General features: G+C 34.5%; 1 protein-coding gene across 1 annotated transcript in view; it reads left to right on the top strand.

The window, feature by feature from the left end:
- ASH1L (ASH1 like histone lysine methyltransferase) overlaps positions 1-24,580 on the top strand; it is a 128,522-nt gene that overhangs the window by 68,754 nt on the left and 35,188 nt on the right. Inside the window, exons 7-10 of the mRNA XM_074262220.1 lie at positions 1,768-1,813; positions 1,999-2,107; positions 7,414-7,620; positions 7,773-7,919. Coding sequence (XP_074118321.1) covers positions 1,768-1,813; positions 1,999-2,107; positions 7,414-7,620; positions 7,773-7,919 — 509 coding nt within the window. The remainder of the gene's footprint in view (positions 1-1,767; positions 1,814-1,998; positions 2,108-7,413; positions 7,621-7,772; positions 7,920-24,580) is intronic.

Raw genomic sequence — 24,580 nt, 5'->3', positions numbered from 1 at the left:
TTAGCAAGTATTGAGAAAAGTCCCTGTGAAGGTTAGAGACTGAAGGAAATTACACTTTTTTTTTTTATTTGGCCTTGACTTTGACCTGTACTAAAAAATGATATTAAGTCCTAGATTCCCAAATTGACCCTTCTCTTGTACAACTTATAGACTTTTATTTTGGTAGCAAAATGTTCTGCAAAGATCCTCTGTGAGGCAAGTCTCTGGAGAATTCAGATGTACTGCCAACAGGATGAAGAAATTTTAGGTCTTATTTTTGTTGGCTTTCTACCAATAGTGTGGAATTTATTATTCACTTGTAAATTAAGATTATTCTACTAAGGAAAGCAAAGAAATTATTTAGCACTTAGACTGGGGGAGGAGGGGCTTTAAATGAAAACAGGAAGATCTTTTTTCTTTTCTTCCTTCTCTAATTGGAAAGTTTTTATCACTGATTTTGCATTAGGTTTCAGCCCTGGATCCTCTGCCTCACAATGAAAAATAACTATGAGGTAACAGGACTAACCATGCAAATAAGCTGGATATATTCCCAGCCTTTACCAAAATGCCATCAAAGTTTAATCTTAAAAGGGTAAAAGCTGTTGACTTTTCCCTCTGTTACTTAGCAACTTTATTTTTTTGATTCTGGGAAGATAATTACAATCAACTGAAAGGCCATTTAATACTGAAGGAAAATCAGTCCTTTAACATATCCACTGAGAAAAATTGGGCTTATTCTCAGCAAATTAATAAATATTCATTTCTAATTTGAGAGTTGGCATGTTATAGTGGATAGAGAGCTGGTCTCAAAGTCAGGAAGACCAGGATTCAAATTCTGCCTCTGGCATACACTAGTTGTGTGATGCTGGACAAATCGTTTAACTTCTCAGTGTTCTAGACAGCTCTCTTAAGAGTCTTACTTTCAGGAAGTTCCCCATGCAATTGAAATGACAGTTCTAGAAGCTGATCCTACCAGCTTGGGCTAAGAAACTGTTTTATATATATTATCCTCTACAAGCAGAGGTATTGGCAGCAAAACTCCTGAGTGTGTTTGAACCAGACTAAGATATAATTGGAAAATGTTTAAATAAATAAAAAATACTCATATAGATAATATTCATTTGTGGTTTTCTAAGTCAATGAGATGCCCACAGGGATCTGTTTCTATTTGAGTTTGACACCAACTGTTCCACAGCTTAATGTTACCAGACTGCCTCACTTTTAGTACATTCTTGTTTGCATTGATAAATATTTAAATGTGGGAGCTCCCTTTTCAGGCCTTTCATTCACTAATTCATTAATTTAATTGCCTTAATTAGAAAAGGAAAATTACCTTTCTCCCAATTCTGAGCCTGAATACCTATAGTCATCTACTACAATCCTATGCACCCAGACCACCCAACTAATCCAGTAGAAATCTTCTGCATGCCTCTTTCCTCACCCCACCCCACTTCACACCCTGATGGCAAAGAGAATATTGATATCTCTTTATTCTTGAGGTTCTGGTTAAGGCTATCAGACAAAATGCCACTCAGTTCTTTATATAATTCTGGCTTCTCCTAGTAATTCCAATTCTTTGTCCCCCTCTTCTAGAGAAGGTTCCCTCTATCCAAAGTTAAAACTTCAGCAAGAGTTGTCTTCAAGCATATTCTATACAGAAATTCTTTTAAAATATTTTTGTATGAGCAGAGTTTACTGATAATTTCCTGTCTTTGTAGTGATTGTTGCTACTGACTGACATTTGAAGTTAAATGCTGTATCAAGACATTTTTTTTCTTCTTCTTCTAGCTATATAAAAAGCCAGATGTCCCACTATACAAAAAAATCCGTTCAAGTGAGTAACTTGTAACTATCAAAGGACTCTGATGACTTTTGTCTGCATTTGTTCTTAACCTACTTCTGTCCCCTTTTATTTTCTGCTTCCATCTCATCCCACCCTCCTAATTTTTTACATAGCTTTACTGTTGAAAAATTATATTTTATCCTTACTCATAGTCTTTTCTTTCCTCCCTCCTCAAGATGTCTACGTTGATGTCAAACCTCTTTCTGGCTATGAGGCTACCACCTGCAACTGTAAAAAACCAGATGATGGTGATAGGAAGGGTTGTATGGATGACTGCCTCAACAGGTAATATTCATCTCATTTTTAAAATCTCATTTTAACTAGTATTTGTATAGTGCACAAACCTTTGAAAAGTACTTTACATCATCATCTCATTTGAGCCTTCTATCTACCCTAAAGGTAATTACTATCATTATCCCTCAAAACAGGGTTACCAAAGTAAATTACTTGCTTCAGATCTTCCTAACCCAGAAAATCCTCATCTATCATTAGCCATATTGCTACAATCAAATGAGATGCATAATATACTATACCATTAGATAAAGAAAATAAGTTAAATTGGCTTACAAATTTAGCTAGAATAACAAATAGTAAATATACATGATATGTTGAATACAAAATCTTATCAACATGAATACTTTAGGAAAAAAAAAAGATTTTGGAATTCCTATTATCCACAGCCTTTAAAAATTATATTAATTATTGTCTGTCTGAAATGGTTATTCCTGCTTGGAAGCAGTAGTCTTGATAAGTTAATCTTAAATTCTTAATAAGAAAAATCTCATTATACTCTGTGAGGAACTCTTTTCACTAGCCTAGTAATAGTCTTTAGTAACAGTATTTGGTTAATCAGCAAGATATTAAGAATCTTTATGTTCTCTGACTCTGAATTTTCTTCCGATCCTATAATAATGAGAACAGCATAAGGCATAACTAAGAGATATGGTTCAGAGTGAGTTCTATGGAAATAAATTAATCACATTTCTCAAATAGATAAGTAATTGAGCCTAATTTTAATAAAGTAAGAACCATTCTCCATTTGGTAAATAGTCAAAGATATGAACATGCCGTTTTTAGAAGAAGAAATCAAAATTATCAATACTTATATGAAAAAATTACTCCAAATCACTGTTGATTAGAGAAACGCAAATTAAATAACTCTGAGGTATCACTTCATGCCTATCATAAATGACAAATTCTGGAGGGAGTATGTGAAAATTGATAAAGCTAATACACCATTGATACATTTCAGAGAAAAATTTGGAATTATGTCAAAAAGGCCATAAAACTGAATATCCTTTGTCCTAACAATGCCACTACTAGATTTGTATCCCAAAAGGATCAAAGAAAAGAAGATAGGATCTATATATACAAAAATAATTCTGGCAACAATTTTTGTGGTAGCAAAGAATTGGAAATTAAGGAATGACTAAAGTTGTTGCATATGGTTTATGATGGAATACTGTTGTGCTATAAGAAATGATGAAGGGGCTGATTCCAGAAGAATACTTAAACAGTACTTATATGAACTACTGTCAAGTGAGTGGAACCAGGAGAACATTGTAATAGCAATGTTGTAATGATAATCTGCTCTGAAACACTTAACTGCTTTGATCACTTGATCCTGATGAAAAATGCTTTCCACATTCAGAGAGAACTGATGAACTCTGAATGTGGATTGAAGCATACTTTTTTTCACTTTCTTTAATAAATGTTTGTTAAATTAATTTTTTTTAAATGGAGTAACCAAAGGTTGCTTTATGAAATAGGTTGACCTTAAAGAAATAATTTTAGTAGGATTTGAATGAGAACACTTCAAGCAAGAAGAATAAAATGAGAGAAGACATGATGTCTATGGCAAGACTGTGAGCCATACCTAACTAATAGACCAACCTAACTATAGAATAGTAAAGAAGATATTAAAGAATATTGTACTCTGACCTCTAGTACTTTCCTGTCTGTCCATTCCCTAAGTCTGTTCTCTTTGTTCTGGTTTCATTTTCTTACTGTCATAGGAACTCAGAGACCACTATAATAACCTATACTTAAACAAGAATCCCCTTTTCAATATACTTGAGAAATAGTCATCCAAATTTTCAATGATAGGGATACCTAACATCTCCTAAGTGGTCTGTTCTATTTTAAGGTATCCCTATTTACTAGAAAATTTTTCTTTCTATTGAGCCTAAATTTACTTAGTTCTTTTCAACTTTCTTCTGTCCTCTGTGGCCAAAAAGAAATTAATTTTTCAAAATGACAACTCTTCAAATACTTGAAGGTAGTTTTCAAGTCTTCCCCAAATTTTCTCCATGCGAAATCTGCCAGTTCTTTCAACAGTTCTTATGGAGCTTGATCGTTTTTTTTTTTTTGTTTGTTTGTTTGTTTTTTGTTTTTTTGTTTTTTAAGCTTTTTATTTACAAAACATATGCTTTGGTAATTTTTCCAACATTGACTCTTGATGGAGCTTGAACTTAAAGTCCAACCCTTTTTGCCATCTTAGCCACCCTTCTCTGAGCGTCAGCATATGTTCTCTGAAGAAGCGCTTTGTCAGTGCTTTCATTAGAGTTCTTTATCTTTCAAGATTGCTTGCTTTTCTTTACAGTGATATTGTCCCATAAATTGCTCTCCTTTTGTTCATTTCCCTCTTATCAATCTGTAATTGCAAAGATTCTCTAAAATAGTCTCTTGTCATTTCTATCTATACAATAATATTTCATTATATTCATATCCCACAATTTGTTCAACCAGCCCTATGCTGTTCACCCCCTTAAATTTCTAGATCTTTTTTTTTTTTCTTAAAAGATCTTTATTCCACTGAAAGTACATTTTTTTCACCATAGGATTATACTTTTTGATGTTAATTTTGAATACAATTCGGTATCTTTTGCCTTTTGAAATATCTTGTTTAACATGATGGGGGACATTAAGTAATACAAAGCAAGTTAGGGAGCAGAATTTTAAGAATCAGTAAGGATAGGAGAGATGTGTGTGTGTGTGTGTGTGTGTATCTACACATGAATACATAAATATATCTTAACTGTAGCTTGCTTGTGGGTAGGGAGGGTGGTAGGGAGGATGAAAAAGAGAAAAAAGAATAAAGTAAATAAGGTATGCAGCAGAGAACCAAAGAACAGCTTATAAGGAAGTAAAGAAAAAATGGACATTTGTGAATATAATTTCTTCTACTAATATATACGCTTTCATGATCTGGTAATTTGTTGTTATATATTTTGAATTTTCCCTGATGTCCTGATACATTCATAACAATGATCTCTTTTGTATGCCTTTATTTTGTTTTGTATTTCTTTTCTGGTTTTTTTTTCCAAATAAAATAAATTTTAAAAACCAAAAAAAAAGAAAAGAAAAGAAATATCTTGTTTATTTCAAGATCTCCTTTTCTTTATATGAGAAGCTGCCAGATCTTTTGTATTTCTGGCTTTAAATCTTGGTACTTTAATTATTTGATTTTGGCTATTTGAAGTATTTTTTTCTTTGATGTGGAAGCTTTTAATTTTATGATCTATAGGGATTTTTTGTTTTATTTTCAATTGCCTTTTGATTCTAATGTATCTAGGAAATTTTCATTTGTGATTTCTTGAAATATAGAAATTTTTTTCTTTTAAAATATGATTTTTCTAGGCCTAAAGGGCATACATATCCTTTGACTTAACAATACCACTACTAGACATGAATCCCAAAAGAGATTTTTAAAAAAGGAAAAGGATCTATTTGTACAAAAATATTTACAACAGCTTTTTTCTCAGAGCAGTGAATTGAAAATTGAGGGGATGCTTATAGTATGTTATTTTTGATTGAATATTATTTTTCTATGGGAAATGAATAGCAGGATGCTTTCTGGAAAACCTGGAAACTCCTCCATGAAGTCAAGCAAAATGAAATGTACTGTATATAAAGTAATAGTAATGTGAAATAATCAGCTGTGAATAGCTGCTGTTCTCAGCAATAAGGATTTATGATGAAAAATGCTATCCGTACCCATATAAAGAATTGATTGGGATTGAATACAGATTGAAGCATACTTTTTATAGCTTTATTTTTCTTGAAGGTTTTTTTGGGGGGAGTGGAGAGGAATCTTTGTTTTCTTCTGCAACATGACTTTTATGGAAATATTTTGCATTACTTCACATGGGTTTTCTCATTGAGGAAGGATGGAGAGGAAGGAAGAAGAGGATCTGGAACTCAGAGTTTTAAAAACAAATGTAAAAAGTTTCTTTTATTTGTAAATGGGAAAAATAAAAATATTAAATGAATTTTAACATAATTTTCAATAATTGCAGTGATACCTATATTTTATCTCTTTGCCTCTTTTTCTAGTCCATTTATTTTTGATGGCATATAACCTAATATTTTATCCTATTTTTTGTATTTTAGTTTATTTTTTCCCTAATATTTATTGTTTCTTTTTGGTCTTAACTACTTTTCAGGAAATCTTAATTCAGAAAAGGTTTACCTTTTTTTGAGCTATTTATTCTTGCAATTCTTTCCTCTAGAACTTTTATTCCATTTTTTTATTCATTCATTTCTTATAGGTATTTACATAGTTCTTGTTCAAAATCCATTGCTTGCTGTAGTTGTGAGTTTATTATATTCTTTTTAGTTGAAATTTTGGGTTTATTTAAACTTGTCACGATTCCTCATTATATTCAGTCTTTTCTGTTTATTCATCTTTGTCTGTTCTGCTTCTTTTTGCCCTTTTTGTCCTTTTGGATGAAGCAATGATTCCTGTTTAATCTCAACCTAGGTTACGTGGCTTCCATATTGTTGTCTACTTATCTTGGTTAGTCCTCCCTAGGCTTTAAGTTTCCAAGCTCTAGATTTTCAGAGCCTTCTGTGACATCTCACAACTGAGCTAGGAACTTCAGACACTATAGGTCTGGGGTTTCCCTTATCTGAATGCTGCCTTGACTACAGCCACAACATACTGGTTGTTAAAACTCGGTCTTTCCAGCTTTCTTGGGACATCCTACTGAGGAATATAGAGCCTTATAAATTACATCTGTCTTTAGTCAGTCTCTGGTACACTGGGAAGTTACTGACTTGTTTGCCCATGTATAGGCAAAAGGCAAAACTTGTAAGCTTCTGACTAATTTTTCTTTCTTTTTTTGTACAGTTCTGGGGTGGAAAAAGTCACTCACTAAAGTTGCTTATGGCATTTCTTGATGATTTTTGACATGGTACCATTTTTAGATTTTTGCTGGATTTAGATGTATGCCTCTGGGCCTCTGTCCAGATACTCATCTTGGCTAAGAGCCTTATAACAGAATTTCCATACCTCAACAGATCTGGAATCTCATCAGTGTTGAAATTCTTCCCAAAATATAGAATCTGGCTTGTATTTCACCCTCTACGATTCTGGTTATTGCCTTACCATAAATAAATCCTTGATAGAGATTGATCCATTGAATGAGAGACCTTCCAGCAGTTCACAGATACTGATTACTTTTCAGGTTTTCTGTGTATTAAAGTTAATTCTCACTGAATGAACAATTTATCTCATTATTTATCCGTGTTGGATACCCAGTAGATCTTGTAAAAGTTGTGATTTGACCTCTAATTATTTTTCTCCTTAGAATGATCTTTGCTGAGTGTTCCCCCAATACCTGCCCCTGTGGAGAGCAATGCTGCAATCAGAGGATACAAAGACATGAGTGGGTACAATGTCTTGAGCGGTTCCGAGCTGAGGAAAAGGGCTGGGGGATCCGGACCAAAGAACCTTTGAAAGCTGGCCAGTTCATTATTGAATACTTGGGAGAAGTTGTCAGTGAGCAGGAGTTCAGGTACAGTAAATCCAGTCAGAAAAATGTTATATATTAAGACAAAACACTTTTTGCTACATATTGTTACAAATGTTACATATAAAGACAAAACAAAACACTTTTACTTTAACTCTTAGCTAACTTAGTCTTCATACATTCCTCCTCCTATGCAGAAACCGAATGATTGAACAGTATCATAATCACAGTGACCATTACTGCCTAAATCTGGACAGTGGAATGGTGATTGACAGCTACCGCATGGGCAATGAGGCTCGGTTCATCAACCACAGCTGTAACCCAAATTGTGAAATGCAGAAATGGTAAGAGAGGGAAAGTAGACCCAAAAGTACAGGGAATCGAATGGTATCTTTCATCACCAGGAAACTATCTGCGTATCATTAATACTTTAGGGACTCTTGATTTTCCTAGTGTGGAAACTCCATCCACCAACACAAACTGCAAATTGGCAATAATTATATTCTTCTAGATTTAGAAATTAAGGATGGGCAACTCTACACAAAGCAAATTAGGTAGGTTCCCTTGATCTCACTAGTTAAGTAGTCATTTTCCATAGCCTATTCCAAAAAAAGCATTTTCAATTGATGGTTACCTTCAGGGTCTTTGGGTTAAAGAATCTGTTTAGCATTTAATAATTTCATATGTCAAGTATTTATTAAATATATATTATTTGCCTAGTTCTGCATTTGGCACTAAAAAAGATTCAAGAAAAGCATGGAACTCATTCCATGCAGTCGCAAAAATTTATAACCATAGGAATTCAGAGCTATAAGTGGTATTCTTTCTACATTGTACCTGAAGTGGTCGTCTAACATTTTTTTGAATACTTCTAGTGAAAGAGGAGGGGCAGCTGAGTGGCACAGTGGATGTGTTGGGCTTGGAGTCAAAAAGATGTGAGTTCAAATTTGACTTTAAACAAACACTTACTATGTGACCCTGAACTCAGTTTCCTCATCTATAAAATGAGCTGGAGAAGGAAATGACAAACCACTCCAATATCTTTGCCAAGAAGACCTGTAATGAATCACAAAGAGTTGAACATGACTATAAAATGACTAAAATAAGTGAGGAAGGACTTAATTACGTTTCAGAGTTACACATAATACTTCAAGTAGCTCTAATTGTTATGAAATTTCTTCTTATATGAAGCCTAAATTTGATTCTTAAAGTGTTTTAGGAGTTTTCTTATTGTTTGAGGCAATTGGGATTAAGTGACTTACCCAGGGTCACTAAGCTAGTAAGTGTTAAGTGTCTAAGACCAGATCCTCCTGACTTTAGGGCCAGTAATCTAACCACTATGCCATCTAGCTGCCCCCTAAATTTGATTCTTGACATCTTTCCTACATGCCTACTAGTTCCATTCTCTGGCCCTAAACAGAATAAGTTTTACCTCTGCCCCACCTCTCCCACATGACAACCTTTAAAATATTTAGACACTTCTGCCATGTTAAAGTCCTTCCCTATCGTGTTACTACTCCTGTGGATGCTTTTCAGCTTATAAATATATTTACTAAAATTTGGTTCCAGAAACTGAACAAAATATTCCAGAAGTGACTAAAGCAAATGCAATTAGAACTATCATCTGCCTATGCCTGATCACTTTGCCTGTTGATGGCTTTCTGCTTTCTGATCACACTTTAAAAAAAAAAAAAAAAAAAAAAGCTTTTTTTTTTTTTTTTTTACAAAACATAAACATGGGTAATTTTTCAACACTGACCCTTGCAAAACCTTTTGTTCCAAATTTTCTCCTACTTTTCCCCACCCCCTTCCCTAGATGGCAGGTATTCTAATGTATGTTAAATACAATTGTGTGTGTGTGTGTGTGTGTGTGTGTGTGTGTGTGTGTGTGTATCCATACAGTTATCTTGCTGCACAAGAAAAATCAGATCTAGAAAAAAAAATAACTGAGAAGGAAAACAAAAAATGCAAGCAAGCAAGCAACGACAGAATGAGTGAAAATGCTATATTGTGGTCCACACTCAATTCCCAGTCTGCTCCCTGGGTGTAGATGGCTTTCTTCATTACTGAACAATTGGAACTGGTCTGAATCAATTCATTTTTGAAGAGAGCCACGTCCATCAGAATTGCTCATCACATTTTTGACACAGGGAGTTGTCAGGACACTAAAATCTTCAAATTTTTTCATGGTCCTACTTCCCCTATATTGTCCTTCTGATTTTGAATTGCTTTTAACTAAAATATGATTTTTGCCATAAAGATGTTCTGTTTCTGATTTTGGCCAATAATCTAGACTGTTTATATCTTTTCCAACCCTAAGTTTCATCTCATGATTATTCTTTCTAGTTTTATATAATTTACAAATTCATTAAGCATTCCCTCTACTCCTTTAAGTTATTAATTAAATTGTTAAACAATACCAATCCAAACAGACATCCCTGGAGGATTTCCCCAGAGACCTCAAGTGTTGACATTAATCCATCGGTAGCTATTAGTTAGGTCCCCTCCCATTCAATTAGTTCTAAATTTATTTTTCCTCTATTGTACATCTCTTCATCTTTTTCTACAAAATTAGTATAAAGGAAAGAATTCTGGGAAGATGGCAGAGAAGGTCAGAAAATTTCAAGCTTTCCAGATTTCCCCCTACAAATAAGTCAAAATTATGCCTCAGGGCAAGCATAGAGCAATTAAAAAAAAAAAATAGGAGTTGGGGCAAAGCAGTGGTGGTCCTGGAACTATCAGAAAATATCTGAATGAAGGTTTGGCCCCTGTGAAGGGCTATTTCCTCTGAAACAAGTGATGAGTCCTGATGTTATTAGCAGGGTTGAAGTAGCTTCAGCCCCAAGACAGTGTGGGGAGTTGGGTGTCTAAGTCTGGGAAGATTGATGGAACTTCTATTGGTAAGGAGCGCCAGGTCCAGCTGTGTGGTTGAGATGTGACAAGAAAATCAGCACACCCTGTGATTATAGAAGCAGTGAAGCAGGAATGCTGCCAGCTGGAGGCATTTGTAAAAGGCTGGAGTTCTTGGTTTTCCAATTGGTGGGGAATTGAAGGAGAATCTGAGGCTAAAGACACCATCCACTGTACCCCAGACTAGAGGTTATTACCCTAACAAGGGTAATTAGCCCTTATAAGAAAAAAAGAAAGAAAGAAGATTATGAAAGGAACTTCAGCCAGCTAGAAAAGGAGATCTGGAATCTTAAGGAAGAAAATGACTCTTTCAAAATTAGAATTGGGCATGGGGAAGCCACTGAAGAGTCCAAGAAATAACAAAACAAAATATAAGAAGTGAAAAAAATAGAAGAGAATAAGATGTTTCCTGTTTCCTATTCCTAAACAGCAAATTTGGAAACCAAATCAAAAAGAGAAAACAAGAATAATTGGACTATTTGAAAGCTATGACTGAAAAAAGAATCTTAATACAATAATACAAGAAATAATTAAAGAAAATTATCCCAAAGTTTATCAATCACCCCCTAAAGGAGATCCTATGAGGAAAACCTACAGGGAAAACATTGCTAAATTTCAAAACCTCCAGATGAAAGAGAAAATTTACAATCAACAACAACAACAACATATGCTGAAGTCATAATTAGAATTACATAAGACCTCTTAGCAAGTTCACTAAAAGACCATAGGTCTTGGAATACTCTATATCACAGATCAAAAGAATTAGAACTATAGCCAAAAAATACAGCATCCAACAAAATAAAGCTTTATTCTGAATGGGGGGGGGGAAATGGACATTTAATAAATTCCCAGATTTTCAGGATTTTGTTGCCCAAAAAACCTGAACTTAATAGAAAATTTTACATATAAGAGCCAAGAATAATATTAGGTAAAACATCAAAAATTAATTTCAAAGGACTCAATAAAGGCAAACTATTTGTTTTATTTATATATATATAAAACGATGTGTGTGTTTATATTTTTTTAAATTTAAACTATATGTCTGAGATTGTCTTAAGTAGGTAGTTCAAAAGAAAGATTGGAGTACACTTGATTATGATACAATTCTAAAGAGGAAAACTATATATACAGAAGAAATTAGATGAGGAAGAGGATGGGTAGTTCTGAAATCTTACTTAATTACTTACTTAAATCTGAAATCTTACTTAATTACTTACTTAATTACTTAATCTTAATTACTTACTTAATTACTTAATCTTACTTACTTACTTACATACACACACACACACACACACACACACACATCTAGAAGGATATAAAACTAAATTTGTAAAGAAATAAGAGGGAGGAAATAGGATAAATCGGGGTATAGAAAAGTGTGTAGATTAATGGGAATAGGATAAAAAATAGAGGGAGAGGATAAGTAAGAGATCCTTGTTGGGGGTGGTAATTAAGTAATAGCAAGGCAAACTACCTAAGAAGCATGATATCCATCTTCAGCGAAAGAGAGGACAAATAATAGAAGCATAATACAACTTCACATAAATGTATATGTGTATATACATATGTGATTATGAGTGTTTGTGTGTGTGTACATAAATATGTCTGTGTTTAACTCTGTATAACCTGTTAGGGAGAAGGGGAAGAGAGGAAATGGGGGGAAGAAAAAAGTAAAAAGTGCACAGCAGAAAGCAAAAGAACCTACAAGGAGACAAAGAAAAAGGACAATTCTGATTATATTGTGTTCTATTATATATGTTATTTTGAATGAAAAAGTATTGTAACATTTTGAATCCTTTCATGTTCTGTGCACAGGACGATTTTTTTCTTTTTCTATTCTGTATTTTAAATAAATACATTTTTAAAAATAAAGTAAAACAGAATTAAAAGGAAAATGCAAAATAAGCAACAAAAAAGAATATGAGATGAAAAACTTTTCAACTACTTTACTTAAAACATACATAAATTATATACAGTGTTTCTTTGATATAAATTGTCTAATAAGCCTGTCCAAAAGAAAAAGAAATGAGGCTATGGTTTCCTGATCTGCTCTTGATGAAGCCATATCATATTTGGTATCACCATTTGCTTTTTCTAAATATTTCCAAATGATGCTTTCATTTTTTAAATTAGTATAAATTTGTCTTTTTCCTCATGCTCACTTGATTCCTCCTTGAAAACTAAAGAAAAGGGGCAGCTAATTGGTGCAGTGGATAGAGCACCACCCTGAAATTAGGAGGACCTGAGTTCAAATTTGGCTTCAGACACTTAACACTTCCTAGCTGTGTGACCCTGGATAAGTCACTTAACTCCAATTGCCTCAGCCAAAAAAAAAAAGAAAGAAAGAAAAATAAAAAGAAATCTAATTTCAAATTTTTAAGGTCAGTCAAAACTTACCACATTGTTCATGTCTAAAAAAATTTTTGTTTCATTCTGTACTTTTACATTCATGACAGGTCTATGAGTAGATGGGGTAGTATGTTTCATTATTAGGAATTTGCAATTCCGGTTGGTTATTATACTGATTAAAGAGTTCTTAATTATTTCACAGTTGTTCAACATTATTTTGCTGTTATTAAATAATTCTCATTCTATTCAGTTTCCCCATGTTTCTCACATTTATATACCACAAGTTCTTTCATTCCTCAGTTGATGAGATTCTTTGTCACTTCAAAAGTACTATTAATATTTTTGTACATCCTTAATTTGTTTTGCCTAGCACCAATCCTCTTTGCCTACCTTCCCTATAATTCTATTCTCCTTCCGTTTCCCTATTTTCCTAATGAATGAAATGTATTTCTGTATCTAAATGTGTGTATAAATATTATTTAATCAGTTCATCTGAGAGTGTGAATCTGTTTTCATATCTCCTCCTTGTTTATATAGAAAACTACTTGTATGCCCTTGCATAAGTTGATTTTCCCTAACTTTACCCCCCCTTTCCCTACCTTTTTCTGTGCTTTTCTCAAGGTCATTAAGATAAAACAGAATCATTCTTAACTCTTGTCTAATTAGACTCCTTCTGTGACCCCTGAAAATAATTGAGTTAGTGATTTATCTTTGTCTAATCAATTATGCTTGTTCATATGTTTAGCTTTTTTTTTTTTTTTTTTTTTAATTCCTGAGTTTGAACTTCAACTCTGGTCTTTGCATCTGTGCATTATACTCATTTTTGTGAGTAAATTATTTTGTCTGTAAGCCCATATGCTTTGTCCTCTGAAATGTATTTCAAACACTCTACTCATTTATAGTGTTGGTTGCTAAATCATGTATGGTCCTGTCTGTGGCTCCTTGGTATATGAATTCTTTCCGACAGCTTGCATCATTTTTTCTTTGACCTGGTAGCTTTGGATTCTTTCTGGTGCACTCAGTAGTTTTCATTTGGGATTCTCAAAATGTTACCAGTGGATTACTTATTTTTTATATTTTTGTTTTGCCTTCTGGCTCTAAGAGATCTCTTTTATGATTTCTTGAATTATATCTAGTTCTTGGGCTTCCCCTCCCCTACCTTTTTTTTTTTAAGTCATGGTATTTAAGGGCAGCTAGGTGGCACAGTGCAGAGGAGAACCTAAGTTCAAATCTGGCCTCAGACACTTAATCCTAACTGTGTGACCCTGGGCAAGTCACTTAACACTAATTGCCTCAATAACAACAACAAAAAACACATAAAGTCATGGTATTTAGATAATTCATTGATTCTTAAACTTTTTCTCCTTTATTTTCCAAATCAGTTGGTTTTATTATGAGATAACTAAGATTTTCTTATTTTTTCAGTGTTCTGATTATATCATAATTTTTTTGTTATTTCATGCAAGTTATTGATTTTTGTTTAATCCATTCAAATTTTGAGGGAGTTTCTTGCTTGGGCAATATTATGTCTAACTGTTAATTATCTTTCCAGTTCTTTCTTTTATAACTCCTTTTCCAATTTTTCCTCAAATGTTTTCATTTAATTTATAAAAACATTTTTTAACTTTTACTTCATGCCTTCCTGAAATTCTAGCTGAGTTTGTTGAGCCTGTATTTGTCTCTGATTCATTGCTTGAAGATAATTTGGAATCATTTTCTTTGTGTCTTGATTGAATTTACCATTAAAATAGTTTGTTATAGTAGGATTCTTTGTTTGCTCATTCTTTCACCCTGTCTCTTGACCCAAGACTTGATCTTAACTTGTGTTCTTTTGGAAGGAAGATCTAGGTTTGTCTTATTTTTTTCTTGGCTTTGTGAGTAGTTTTATTCCAGTATCTCATCAATAGGCTGGGGACCTGCAAATTTTCAGTGATCCCAGAGTAATCTAATTCAGGGTAAAGTTCGATTTCTACCTCCTGGTCTGAACTCTGCAAGTTCCTAACCTGGATTTCAAGTCAGAACAACAAATTATTCCTTTGCAGGTTAGGCTAGGCGCTAGAATTGAAATCCTCTTTTGCTCTTGCAGTCTTGCTGGTTCTGAACACCCCCTTTTTGCAACAACACAGTCTAGGGCCTCCCTTCTCAGAATTCCAACCTTATGCAAAGGTTTCCCCCTCAATTCCCTCTGGAGCTTTGACTCCAGAATTGTCTTGTTGTTTAATTCTTTTCTGTTACATCTGAACCTTCATTACCTCTTTTAGGATTTTCTTGACAAAGATACTGAACTAGTTTGCCATTTCCTTCTCCAACTCATTTCACAGATGAGAAAGCTAAGGCAAAGCTAAGGTTAAATGCCTCTCCTAGTTAGGGTCACACAATTAGTGTCTAAGACCAGATTTAAACTCAGGTCTTCCTGACTCCAGGCCTGGCACTCTATCCACTGTGCCACCTAACTACCCCCCAGGATTGCATAGTGGGCAACAAAGTTGTCCCTTTGCAGTGACTCTGATAGAGGGCTGGGGATGCTCTGGTATGGATCTAGGGTCTCATCTTGCCTTGAGAACACCTTTCTTTTGGGTGATCCTTAGTCAGAATGCTCCCAACTCCATTTTCAGTGTCTACAAACCTCTTTGTTCTCCCTGTGTTATCTGGACCAGACAAAGGAATTGTGATTTTTTTTTTTTCTGGATTTCTCTGTCAGATTTCGATTTGGTGAATTTTCCAGATCTGTTTAGAGGAGTTTGGGGGTAGTCATTCAGATATATTGCTTCCTGCTATCCCTCCATCTTGGCTGTGCCTAACTATGCCTCAGTTTAAAATTTGGCCCTGAATTGGTCAAGATTCTTGGCCTGTATAGTTTGCAGACTCTACTTTCTTGGAAATTGGGATAAAATTACCTTTTCTAACCCCACAGTACCATTCCTATTTCAGATGTCACTGGCCATGGCTCAGCAGTCAAATGTGCCAGTTTTTTCAATACCCACAGATATAGTTCATCTGGCCCAGCTGTCTTGGATTTGTCAAGAGTGATCAGGTAACTCTTCTTTTAACACTTCCTTACTTGTCTCCAATGTCAGATATTCTTTTTATTTTGTTTTGTTTTGTTTTCCTAAGGCAATTGGGGTTAATTGACTTGTGCAGGGTCCCTCAGCTGAGAAGTCTTTAAGTTTCTGAGAACAGATTTGAACTTAGCTCCTCCTGACTAAAGGACCAACATTCTATCCACTGTGCCATTTAGCTGTAACTATCCTAACTTGTACCCGGTTCTGTGATCTTAGAATTACATAAGGGATCTGAAGAGTCATTTTACTTAACCTTCTCATTTGTAGATGAATAGCTGGGCCCAAGGTTCCTGAGGTGACAGAGGTGAGATTGTTCTTTTTTGGTATAAAGAAAACCATAAAAATAATAGTTGAGCTACTCTTTTGAGTTAAAACCCATAGTTGTCACTTTCTTCATTAATACCTTGATGGTCTCTTTAGCACTATTTTAACACTTGACTGCTAGGTGCAGTGGATAGAATGTCTTAGAATCAGGAAGATTCATTTTTCTGAGTTCTGATCCAACCTTAGTGTGACCTTGGGCAAGTCATTTAATTCTGTTTTCCTCATCTGTAAAAAGATGGAGAAGGATTTGGCAAATTACCCCGCTATCTTTGCCAAGAAACCCAAATAGAGTTATGAAGAGTTAAATATAACTAAATAAGAACGCCTTGACAAGAACATTCGACTTCTTTTTTATTCTCTCATTAAACCCTTTCCTTGTCTTACCAACTTTTCTCTTTGGATCCTTTTTCTCTTTTTTTTTTCCCCAGCACTTTCAACATAGGTCTTCCTTCTCAAGTCTTACACTTTATTTCCTTTATATCCTCCCCAAATCTCACTTTGATCCTTTTTCCTTCAGTTTTTTTCAGTTCTCTCAAATTTCTCCTCTCCAAACATAGCCCACTAAATCATCATCATCAATTTTTCTTCTTCCTTCTGTTATCTTCCATTTTCCCGGTTATTTTTCCACATTAATTTTTCTTTCTTCATCTCACAAAAGTACAGAATTTCCATTTAAAAGCTATCTCAGTGACCAAACCATGCCTGAACAAGAATTTTCAGTATAACTGGCTAGTAACTATCCTGCATCGGCTTGAAATCTCTGATGAGGGAAGATCTGCTACCTCCTAAAGTCATTTGGATAGCCTTTGTTTTTAGTAAGTCTTTACTTCACATTAAGCCTAATTTTGCCCCTTTTCAGCTCTCACCCATTGATTTTAGTCTTACCGTTCATTAAGTTCCAAATACATATAATTGTACTGTAATATGTCCAGATTTCTGTTTTTACCAAAAGAATAGTATAAAATATTTAATTAGTTTTGCTAAAATATAGGTAAATTCAACAGGCAGCATTTTCCTGATGTATATAGGTTTAGTAACAGTATCAAAATAGGAAATGAGTTTAACTTGGCATGCTTGGTTCTTGATGATTATATCCTTTTCTCTGCTAATAAACCTACACATAATCTTTTTAATAGTTCATTCCAGAATTTGTCAGAAATCAGAATCAATACTTTTTAAACATTAGTGTCTTTCCCTTTCTGTAAATCAGGACAGTATTAGCTATTTTTCAACTCTGTGGTAATCATATTTTTTACAGTCATTGATGTATCACTTTCTGTAGCTCAGTGGTCACATATGCCATTTCTTTCATTGCCTATGGATGTAATTCATCTAGGCCAACAATGGAATTTATCAGAAATGGCTATCTTCTTAATTATTTTGGGGATTGACTCTCTTTTAGCAATTTATGTTCTGTTGTTTCTAGTACAAGGGTTAATTATTCCCCTTTGCCTTGGAAAACAAAATTAAGATGAAAACTGAGTCACTCTGCTCTTTTGTTTCATTTATCATCATCCCTTCTACCCTGAGCTTTAGTTTTAACTTTTCTTTGACACTTCTTTTTTTAAAAACAACAAAAATCTACTTTTTCTCCTCCCCAATCTACAACCTCTTCTTTACCCACTGAGAAAGAAAGAAAGGAAAACAAAATCCATTGTAATTGGTCACTGCATTGATCAGATTCTAAGGCTTTCCATATGTTCGTCTTTAAGATGTTGTCACTGCTTACCTCATATTGTGTTAGTTCATTACTAGTTTTCTTCTATGAACTTGTTTTTCTGAAGCCATCCCCTTCATTTCTTGTAGCACAGTAGTATTCCAGCACATTTATATACCACACCTTATGAAGCCATTCCCAAATGATGGACATCCTCTCCATTTCTAGTTCTTTGCCACCACAAGAACAGCTGCTATAATATTTTTGTATATACTATTGTTTATGACCAATCCCTCCCTTAATCTATAATCCTTCTTATTCCCTTGTTCCTGCCTTCCGTTTCTCTCTGGTTGTCTCTGTATTGAGTAAAATGTATCTCCATACTCACCTCTGTGTGTTAGTTGTATATTTTTCCCTCCTTTGACCAGTTCACATGAGGGTGAGTTTTAGATGTCACCCACTGTCCTTACGCTGCTTCCTATTTGCATAGATTTCTAACTTGATGTGAAATAATTTTCCCAATTCTTCCTTTCTCATTACTCCTTGAAATGTCTTACCTTTCCTTTTCATTCTTCTTTTCAAGATACAAAGCTACTTCTAGGTCTCATGTCTAAACTCTCTTTGTGTATACTCTATGATGATGATAATGTTCAGAGTGAACATCCCCCTCTATGAAAATAAAGTTTTATCATCTTTTAGTCCATTATGATTGTTCATATTTGTTGTTGTTTCTTCGTTTTTTTCAGTTCTAACTTTTTATGAGCTCACTTGGGTTTTGTTTTGTTTTGTTTTGGCAAAGATTCTGGAATGGTTTGCCATTTTCCTTCTCCAGCTCATTTTACAAATGAGGAAACTGAGGCAAAGAGAATGAAATGACTTGCTCAGCATCATAAAGATAGTCACAGAATTCCAGATTTGACCTCAGAAAGATACTTCTTCCTGATTTCAGAAAAGTGTCCTATTCACTGCACCATCTAGCTGCTGCTTGCTCATGTTTACCTTCTTAAATTTCACTTATTCTTTGGCATTTGCATTTTAAAATGTCCATGCTGATAATGTTCTTTAAAATCAGGAATGCTTATTTCAATAAAGGGTTATTTTCTACATCTTTTGGACTATACTCATTTTTCCTTGCTGGTCTTTTGCAATTTTATTCCAGATTCTCCACTCCTTTATAGTGGTAGCTATTAAATTAGGTACCCAGATATAAATATCAGGTACAGCTTATTTCTGTGATAGTCTTATCTTATTCTTCCCACATCTTTTCTCCCCTCTACCTTTTTTGATGGAATTATTTTAATTCCCTACAAATTCCCTACAAAACCTCCATAAGAGTATGGTGTAGGAATCATGTTATTTTACTTCTTTCTTTCTTATCCTCTTCATTCCTTTAGAATAGACCACAGAGTAACTTGAACCTGCAGTAATCATCTTCCACAAGACCCAGACTAAGAGTATATGTTGGAGTAGGGGAAAGTGATTAACTTTTTTTTAATCATCTAGATTAGTTTTTTTTAAAAGTATTTATTATAAATTATGTATATACTATACTGTACTATTAATTGTGTTCAATATAAAATTTACATTAAAATGGTAATTAAAAGATGAAATGACATTTGACCCTAGAGTTGATAGCAATTTGAAACAGAGTAGTGACATAGTTAGACCTGCACTTTAGAAATATCAATTCAACTGTTCTGTAGAGGATGGATTGCCATTAGGTGATCTTTGAAGCAGAGATTTTTGTCCTTTGTGCTCAGAGAAGTCCAAAATAACATCACTTTGTGGGGGTCAAGGTACAGTGTGCCCTGATAGGACTGATCAAACTAGTATGAACTTGGAAGCGCCCATAGGTCATGTATTATCATATGAACATTTGGACTAAATATCTTTAAATTTGTTCATCTCATATTCTTTTGGGCTACTACATTTTTCTTTTATGAAGCACATAAAGCACAGTGCTTTCTTTGATATGGGCAAACCATGTTGGGCAGTCCTGTGCCAGTGTCTTCCATGTCTCACAATCAGTTCCAGAGTTCTTCTGAGAGATCTTATATTGCTTCTTCTGATCTCCATGTGAGCACTTGCTTTGTATGAGTTCTCTATAAAATAGTCTTGGGCAAAGGTACATTTGCATTCAAAAAGCAATGTCCAGAACATCAGAATTGCACTCTTTGTGGTAGAATTTGAATGCTTAGCAGTTTAGCTCCAGTTGTCCAGTACTTTATCCTTCCAGTTGTTGTTCAGAATCTTTCTAAGACAAATTCACATTGAAGCAATTGAGTTTCCTAGCATGGTGCTGTTGTGCTGTCCAATTTCACAGGCATAAAACAATGAGATCAGTACAATGGCTATGTAGACCTTGCAGTAATTTGAGCAATAATCCAATAAACATTTATTATGTGCCAGACACTGTGCTAAGCTCTGGGGATACAGTTAATTTAAAAAAAAAAAAAAAGAAAGAAAGAAAGACCCTGACCTAAAATGTCAAATTAATGGGGAGAAAACAACATACAAAAGAAAATTGAAAAGTTGGACTGTATCAGTGCATGGGAAGACACTGCCATGCTGAACAATTCAATAATTAAACCATAGAAGTCCAAAATGAGTGCAGTGGGTTGGAAATGAGATGTCTGTTGATATGTGTGTCCTTCCCTGCCTGCCTCCCTAAAATGGAGGCTAAAAGTTTGTAGCTATACCCTCCCAGGTTCAGAATATACTTATGGAGGTATGAATCCCTAAGGCAAAGATGAGTTTATTTGTATTAGTTTCCAAGGGGACACAGTGGTCAAGATGGAGGAGATGGTGGTTCAGCTTGCTTGGCACATGCTCCTCCTGCCTTTCCTTCAGGCGGCCCAAATACTTCAACTGGGCTGGTCTGCCTGCCTTGTGGGTGGCATTTGGTTTGCAGGAGATAAAAAAAGTTGATTCACCTCTCCACAGGATTTGTGCCAAGCTCTAATTTTTCCAAAGTTTGGGTTCTTTATTTCATTTATTCCTGTTAGAGTTGTCTGTCTAAAATTGGTACATTGAGCTCTCTCTCAGTTAGATACTTTACTTTTTTCCTATAATTTGATTACTTTTTCATTTATTTTATCTTGTTCATTGGGTATATGTATAAAATACTACACATTTATGCATATTATTAGATAATTTTTAAAATATGGCTATTAATTTTCTAAAGTGCCTTTAAAAATAATGTGGTTTCCCAGCTTGTCTCTCTTTGTCATGTCTATTTTTACTAGAGGCTTGTTCAAAATTCTGATCACTATTCTTGCTTTTTTTTTTTTTTTTTTTTTTTTTTAAACTTCATCTTGTTGAGGGCGGTAGCCCCTTTGGTATTCTTTGTTTGATCTCCAACTTCCTTTGGGACTTGGATCTTTGATACAAGATCTGGTCAAACTAGTTTGGGCTATCTGAGATGGCCAGGGTTTTACAGCCCCCATTCTAATCTGCTCAGATAGACCAAATGGCATCAGGAAATTCCTTTTGGGAAGAGACTTCTGTCTGTCCCCAAAAGATAACAAGAGAGTCCTTATCTTAATTTACATCACTCTCAGGAACCTCCTTACATCACTGCATAAAAGAGAGAATGGGAATCTTCTCTTTGCAAATGGCCTTGTACCATGCAGCCATTTTGCCCACTGGCTCTCCGGTGTTTCCATTCTAATCAATAAAGACTATGTTTCCATACAGCATTAAGTAGCAAATTCCTTTGCTGCCGAACCCGCCATTGGTTACTTTGGGGAAGGAAGGACAGAGAGAAAAAGAACAGAACCATCTCGGTTTAAACCACAATTTACTCATCATTTAATACTCATCAATCTAAATCATAATAGATTCTGCTCTGATGTCTAGTTTCCCACCCCTTTAAACAGACAATTAAAGGGAGGAACACCTCCTGTAAGCAGGCTTAGCACTTTTGCTTAGCACTTTTAATCCCTTTAATACCTCCTCCCACTACTGATCCTCATCCTCATTGGCTGAGAGTCTTACATTCTAAACAGGAGATCTACCCACAAAGTTTAACTTGACCAATAAGTACATAGTTGCCCATATTTGACTGAAGTAGGGAGGAAATGATGTCATAGGAGGATAGCAGGAAGGGGACTCAAGTATGCCCTTGACTCAATCCTCAAAAGTTCTTCAGGCCTACTCAAACTCTGAAGTAGATGAAGCCTTACTAGATTTTCACAACTGGCTTGAAAGATCTCACCTCATCTCATTCACCACTGATTATTTTCCTATGGAAGGAAGACATGATGGAGAATTCCAAAGAAGATAAAAGCAGTGCAACTGCTGGGTAATAGGGGCATAACTGAACTGAGCAGCCCCCTCTTTTAAAGTGGCCATGGCATCTATGAGCCAGACTGCAGTCAAAAAATTCAAAGTTACAGAGGACATGGTTGAGATATGAAGAAGATATGAATTTAAATCCTGCCTTAGACACTTGCTAGCTTTGTGAACCCTGGGCAAGATACTTAACTGCTTCCTACCATATATAAGAATAGCGCCTTTCTCGCAGGGTTGTTGTAAGCATAAAATAATATTTTAAAGCACTTCACAAACATTAAAATACTATGTAAATGTTAGCTATTATTATTATTCTCTGGAATCCTTAAAGATACTAGGGTTCTGAGAAGAAACTTATTACTTCTACTCTTAAAGCATGTAAACACTTCATCTTCATATAGTCCTTTGATTATGAACTTTTATTTTTTGTCTTTTACAATATTCCTATTCTAAGCTCTTCTCTCTCTATTGACAGATGCCAGATACTATGTTTTGTTAATGTGGCTTTATGGTACTTGAAACTTTTCTTTTTGGCTGTTGGCAATATTTTTTTCATCTAGAGGTTAAATGGTTATGACATTTTTGGAGACATTTTGTGACTATTAGATTCTTTCTATTTTTCAGTTAGTTCTCCAGTTCTAAGAAATCTTTTAATTCATGATTTCTTGATATGTATATCTGTAGAATTTAGTCCACTTGATTTTTAGGTAATACAGTTATATGCTTTATGTTATCTCTTCTTCCTTTATCTATTTTGTGAATCACTTGTTTGGACACTATTTTCTTGGGCTTTTTTATTTTATTCAATATTTCTTGTCTCAGAATTTTTATCTCATATTAGTTTTCTTTATCTTAATCTCTTTTTTGGAGAGGTTAATTCTTGAATTAGTTTTACCACTCTTTAAGATTCTCTTCATTCTCTTTGCCATGTTCTTTCCTCTAGTTATTGTATTTTATATTTTGTTTGCTTTCTTCTAGGTAGTCTTCTGGTCCTTGTCTTTTCTCTGAAATTCTGCTTGGATTTGTTTTTGATTTATACTTTTTCTGAGTTTATCCCTTGGGCTTCTCTTGGTCCAAGATATTTATTCCTTGTGTTAAACATTTTGTTTCTATTTACTCATATGTTCTGCCTCAGTTTCAGTATTGAGAGTTTGTGTTTGCATTAACTCCACTATTAATTTACTGGATTGTCCTTTTGATCCTGAATCCTATGGCTAAAACTACTTTTTCTTCAAGAATTGTTTAACCTTGCTGTGGCTCATATCTATGTACCTCAGTATGTTAGGTTGTACATTGAATTGGTGCATGGATAAAGTACAGACAGCTTGGAAACTAATCTGACTCCACCTCTTGATCCAGATGTTGATGAGACCTCTGGGTCAGTCCTTACCATGGTGGAAGCTGGTTCAGCCCCATCTCTTACTCTTAATATGGGTGAGACTACCAAGTTGCTCCCATTCCTCTTCTGTCTTAACAAGTTGCTTTATAGTATACCTCTCAACTACCCTATCTTGTCCCTACTGTGTATTTCTACGTGATTCTGAATGGTCCTTTTGTGCAGTCCTAGACATAATGTTCCTTTATCTTTGTTGATTCTGATTCATTTTTAAAGGTATTTTACTCAGGTATTTATGAGTAAACTCTTGGGTCTCACAATGTCTTCACAATCACTCCAAGTTGCTTTACATTCTAATATAAGAATATAAGAGTTAAAATAGAGGCTGGAAAGGTGATATGATGATTTACAGATGCCTAAGAATTGGTATGGTAGCTTGGTTTCTGATAAAATAAGAAAACTTATCTGTTAAAGAGTCTAGGGACCTAGGAGTCCTGGGGCAGGAAGAGGCAGGCCAGAATGTAGGTTTCATGGTCTGGAGATGAATAGAATTAAGTATAGTACTATCATTCTGGACAATATCAAATAAAGAGATAATATGAAAGATATAGTGGAGATAGAAACAAGATTTGGCAATTAATTAGGTCTATGAAGTGAGGGAAATTAAGATCTGAGGATGAAACTAAATTTATAAGCATTAGTGACTAGAAAGATTTTAGTGTCATGGAAATAGGAAAGTTCAGGAGAGAAAAATAGTGTAATGAGATCTGATATATAGTTTACAAGTCATCTGTATTTGAAAATCCTTTTTAACTTACTTTTTCCCCACTGAAAATAAAAGGGAGGAAAGGAAGGAGATTGTCAAAGATTTGTAGAATACAGGTAAACAATACAGCCAACTTTCTCTCACAGTTATTCCAGCAAAAATCTAGTGTGGATTTTTTCCATAATGGAATATTTTTCCTAAGTTAGTATAAGCCATAGTTGGAAGCCTGTGGGTACTTAAAAAATAATCCAGCCAAGTAAATCTGCACAGACTAACTGAAAGATCATGATCAAAAGGAGTCTGAATAT

Source organism: Sminthopsis crassicaudata, chromosome 4 (genome assembly GCF_048593235.1).
Source record: "Sminthopsis crassicaudata isolate SCR6 chromosome 4, ASM4859323v1, whole genome shotgun sequence".
NCBI lineage: Eukaryota > Metazoa > Chordata > Mammalia > Dasyuromorphia > Dasyuridae > Sminthopsis > Sminthopsis crassicaudata.
This window is presented reverse-complemented; position numbering and strand designations above follow the sequence as displayed.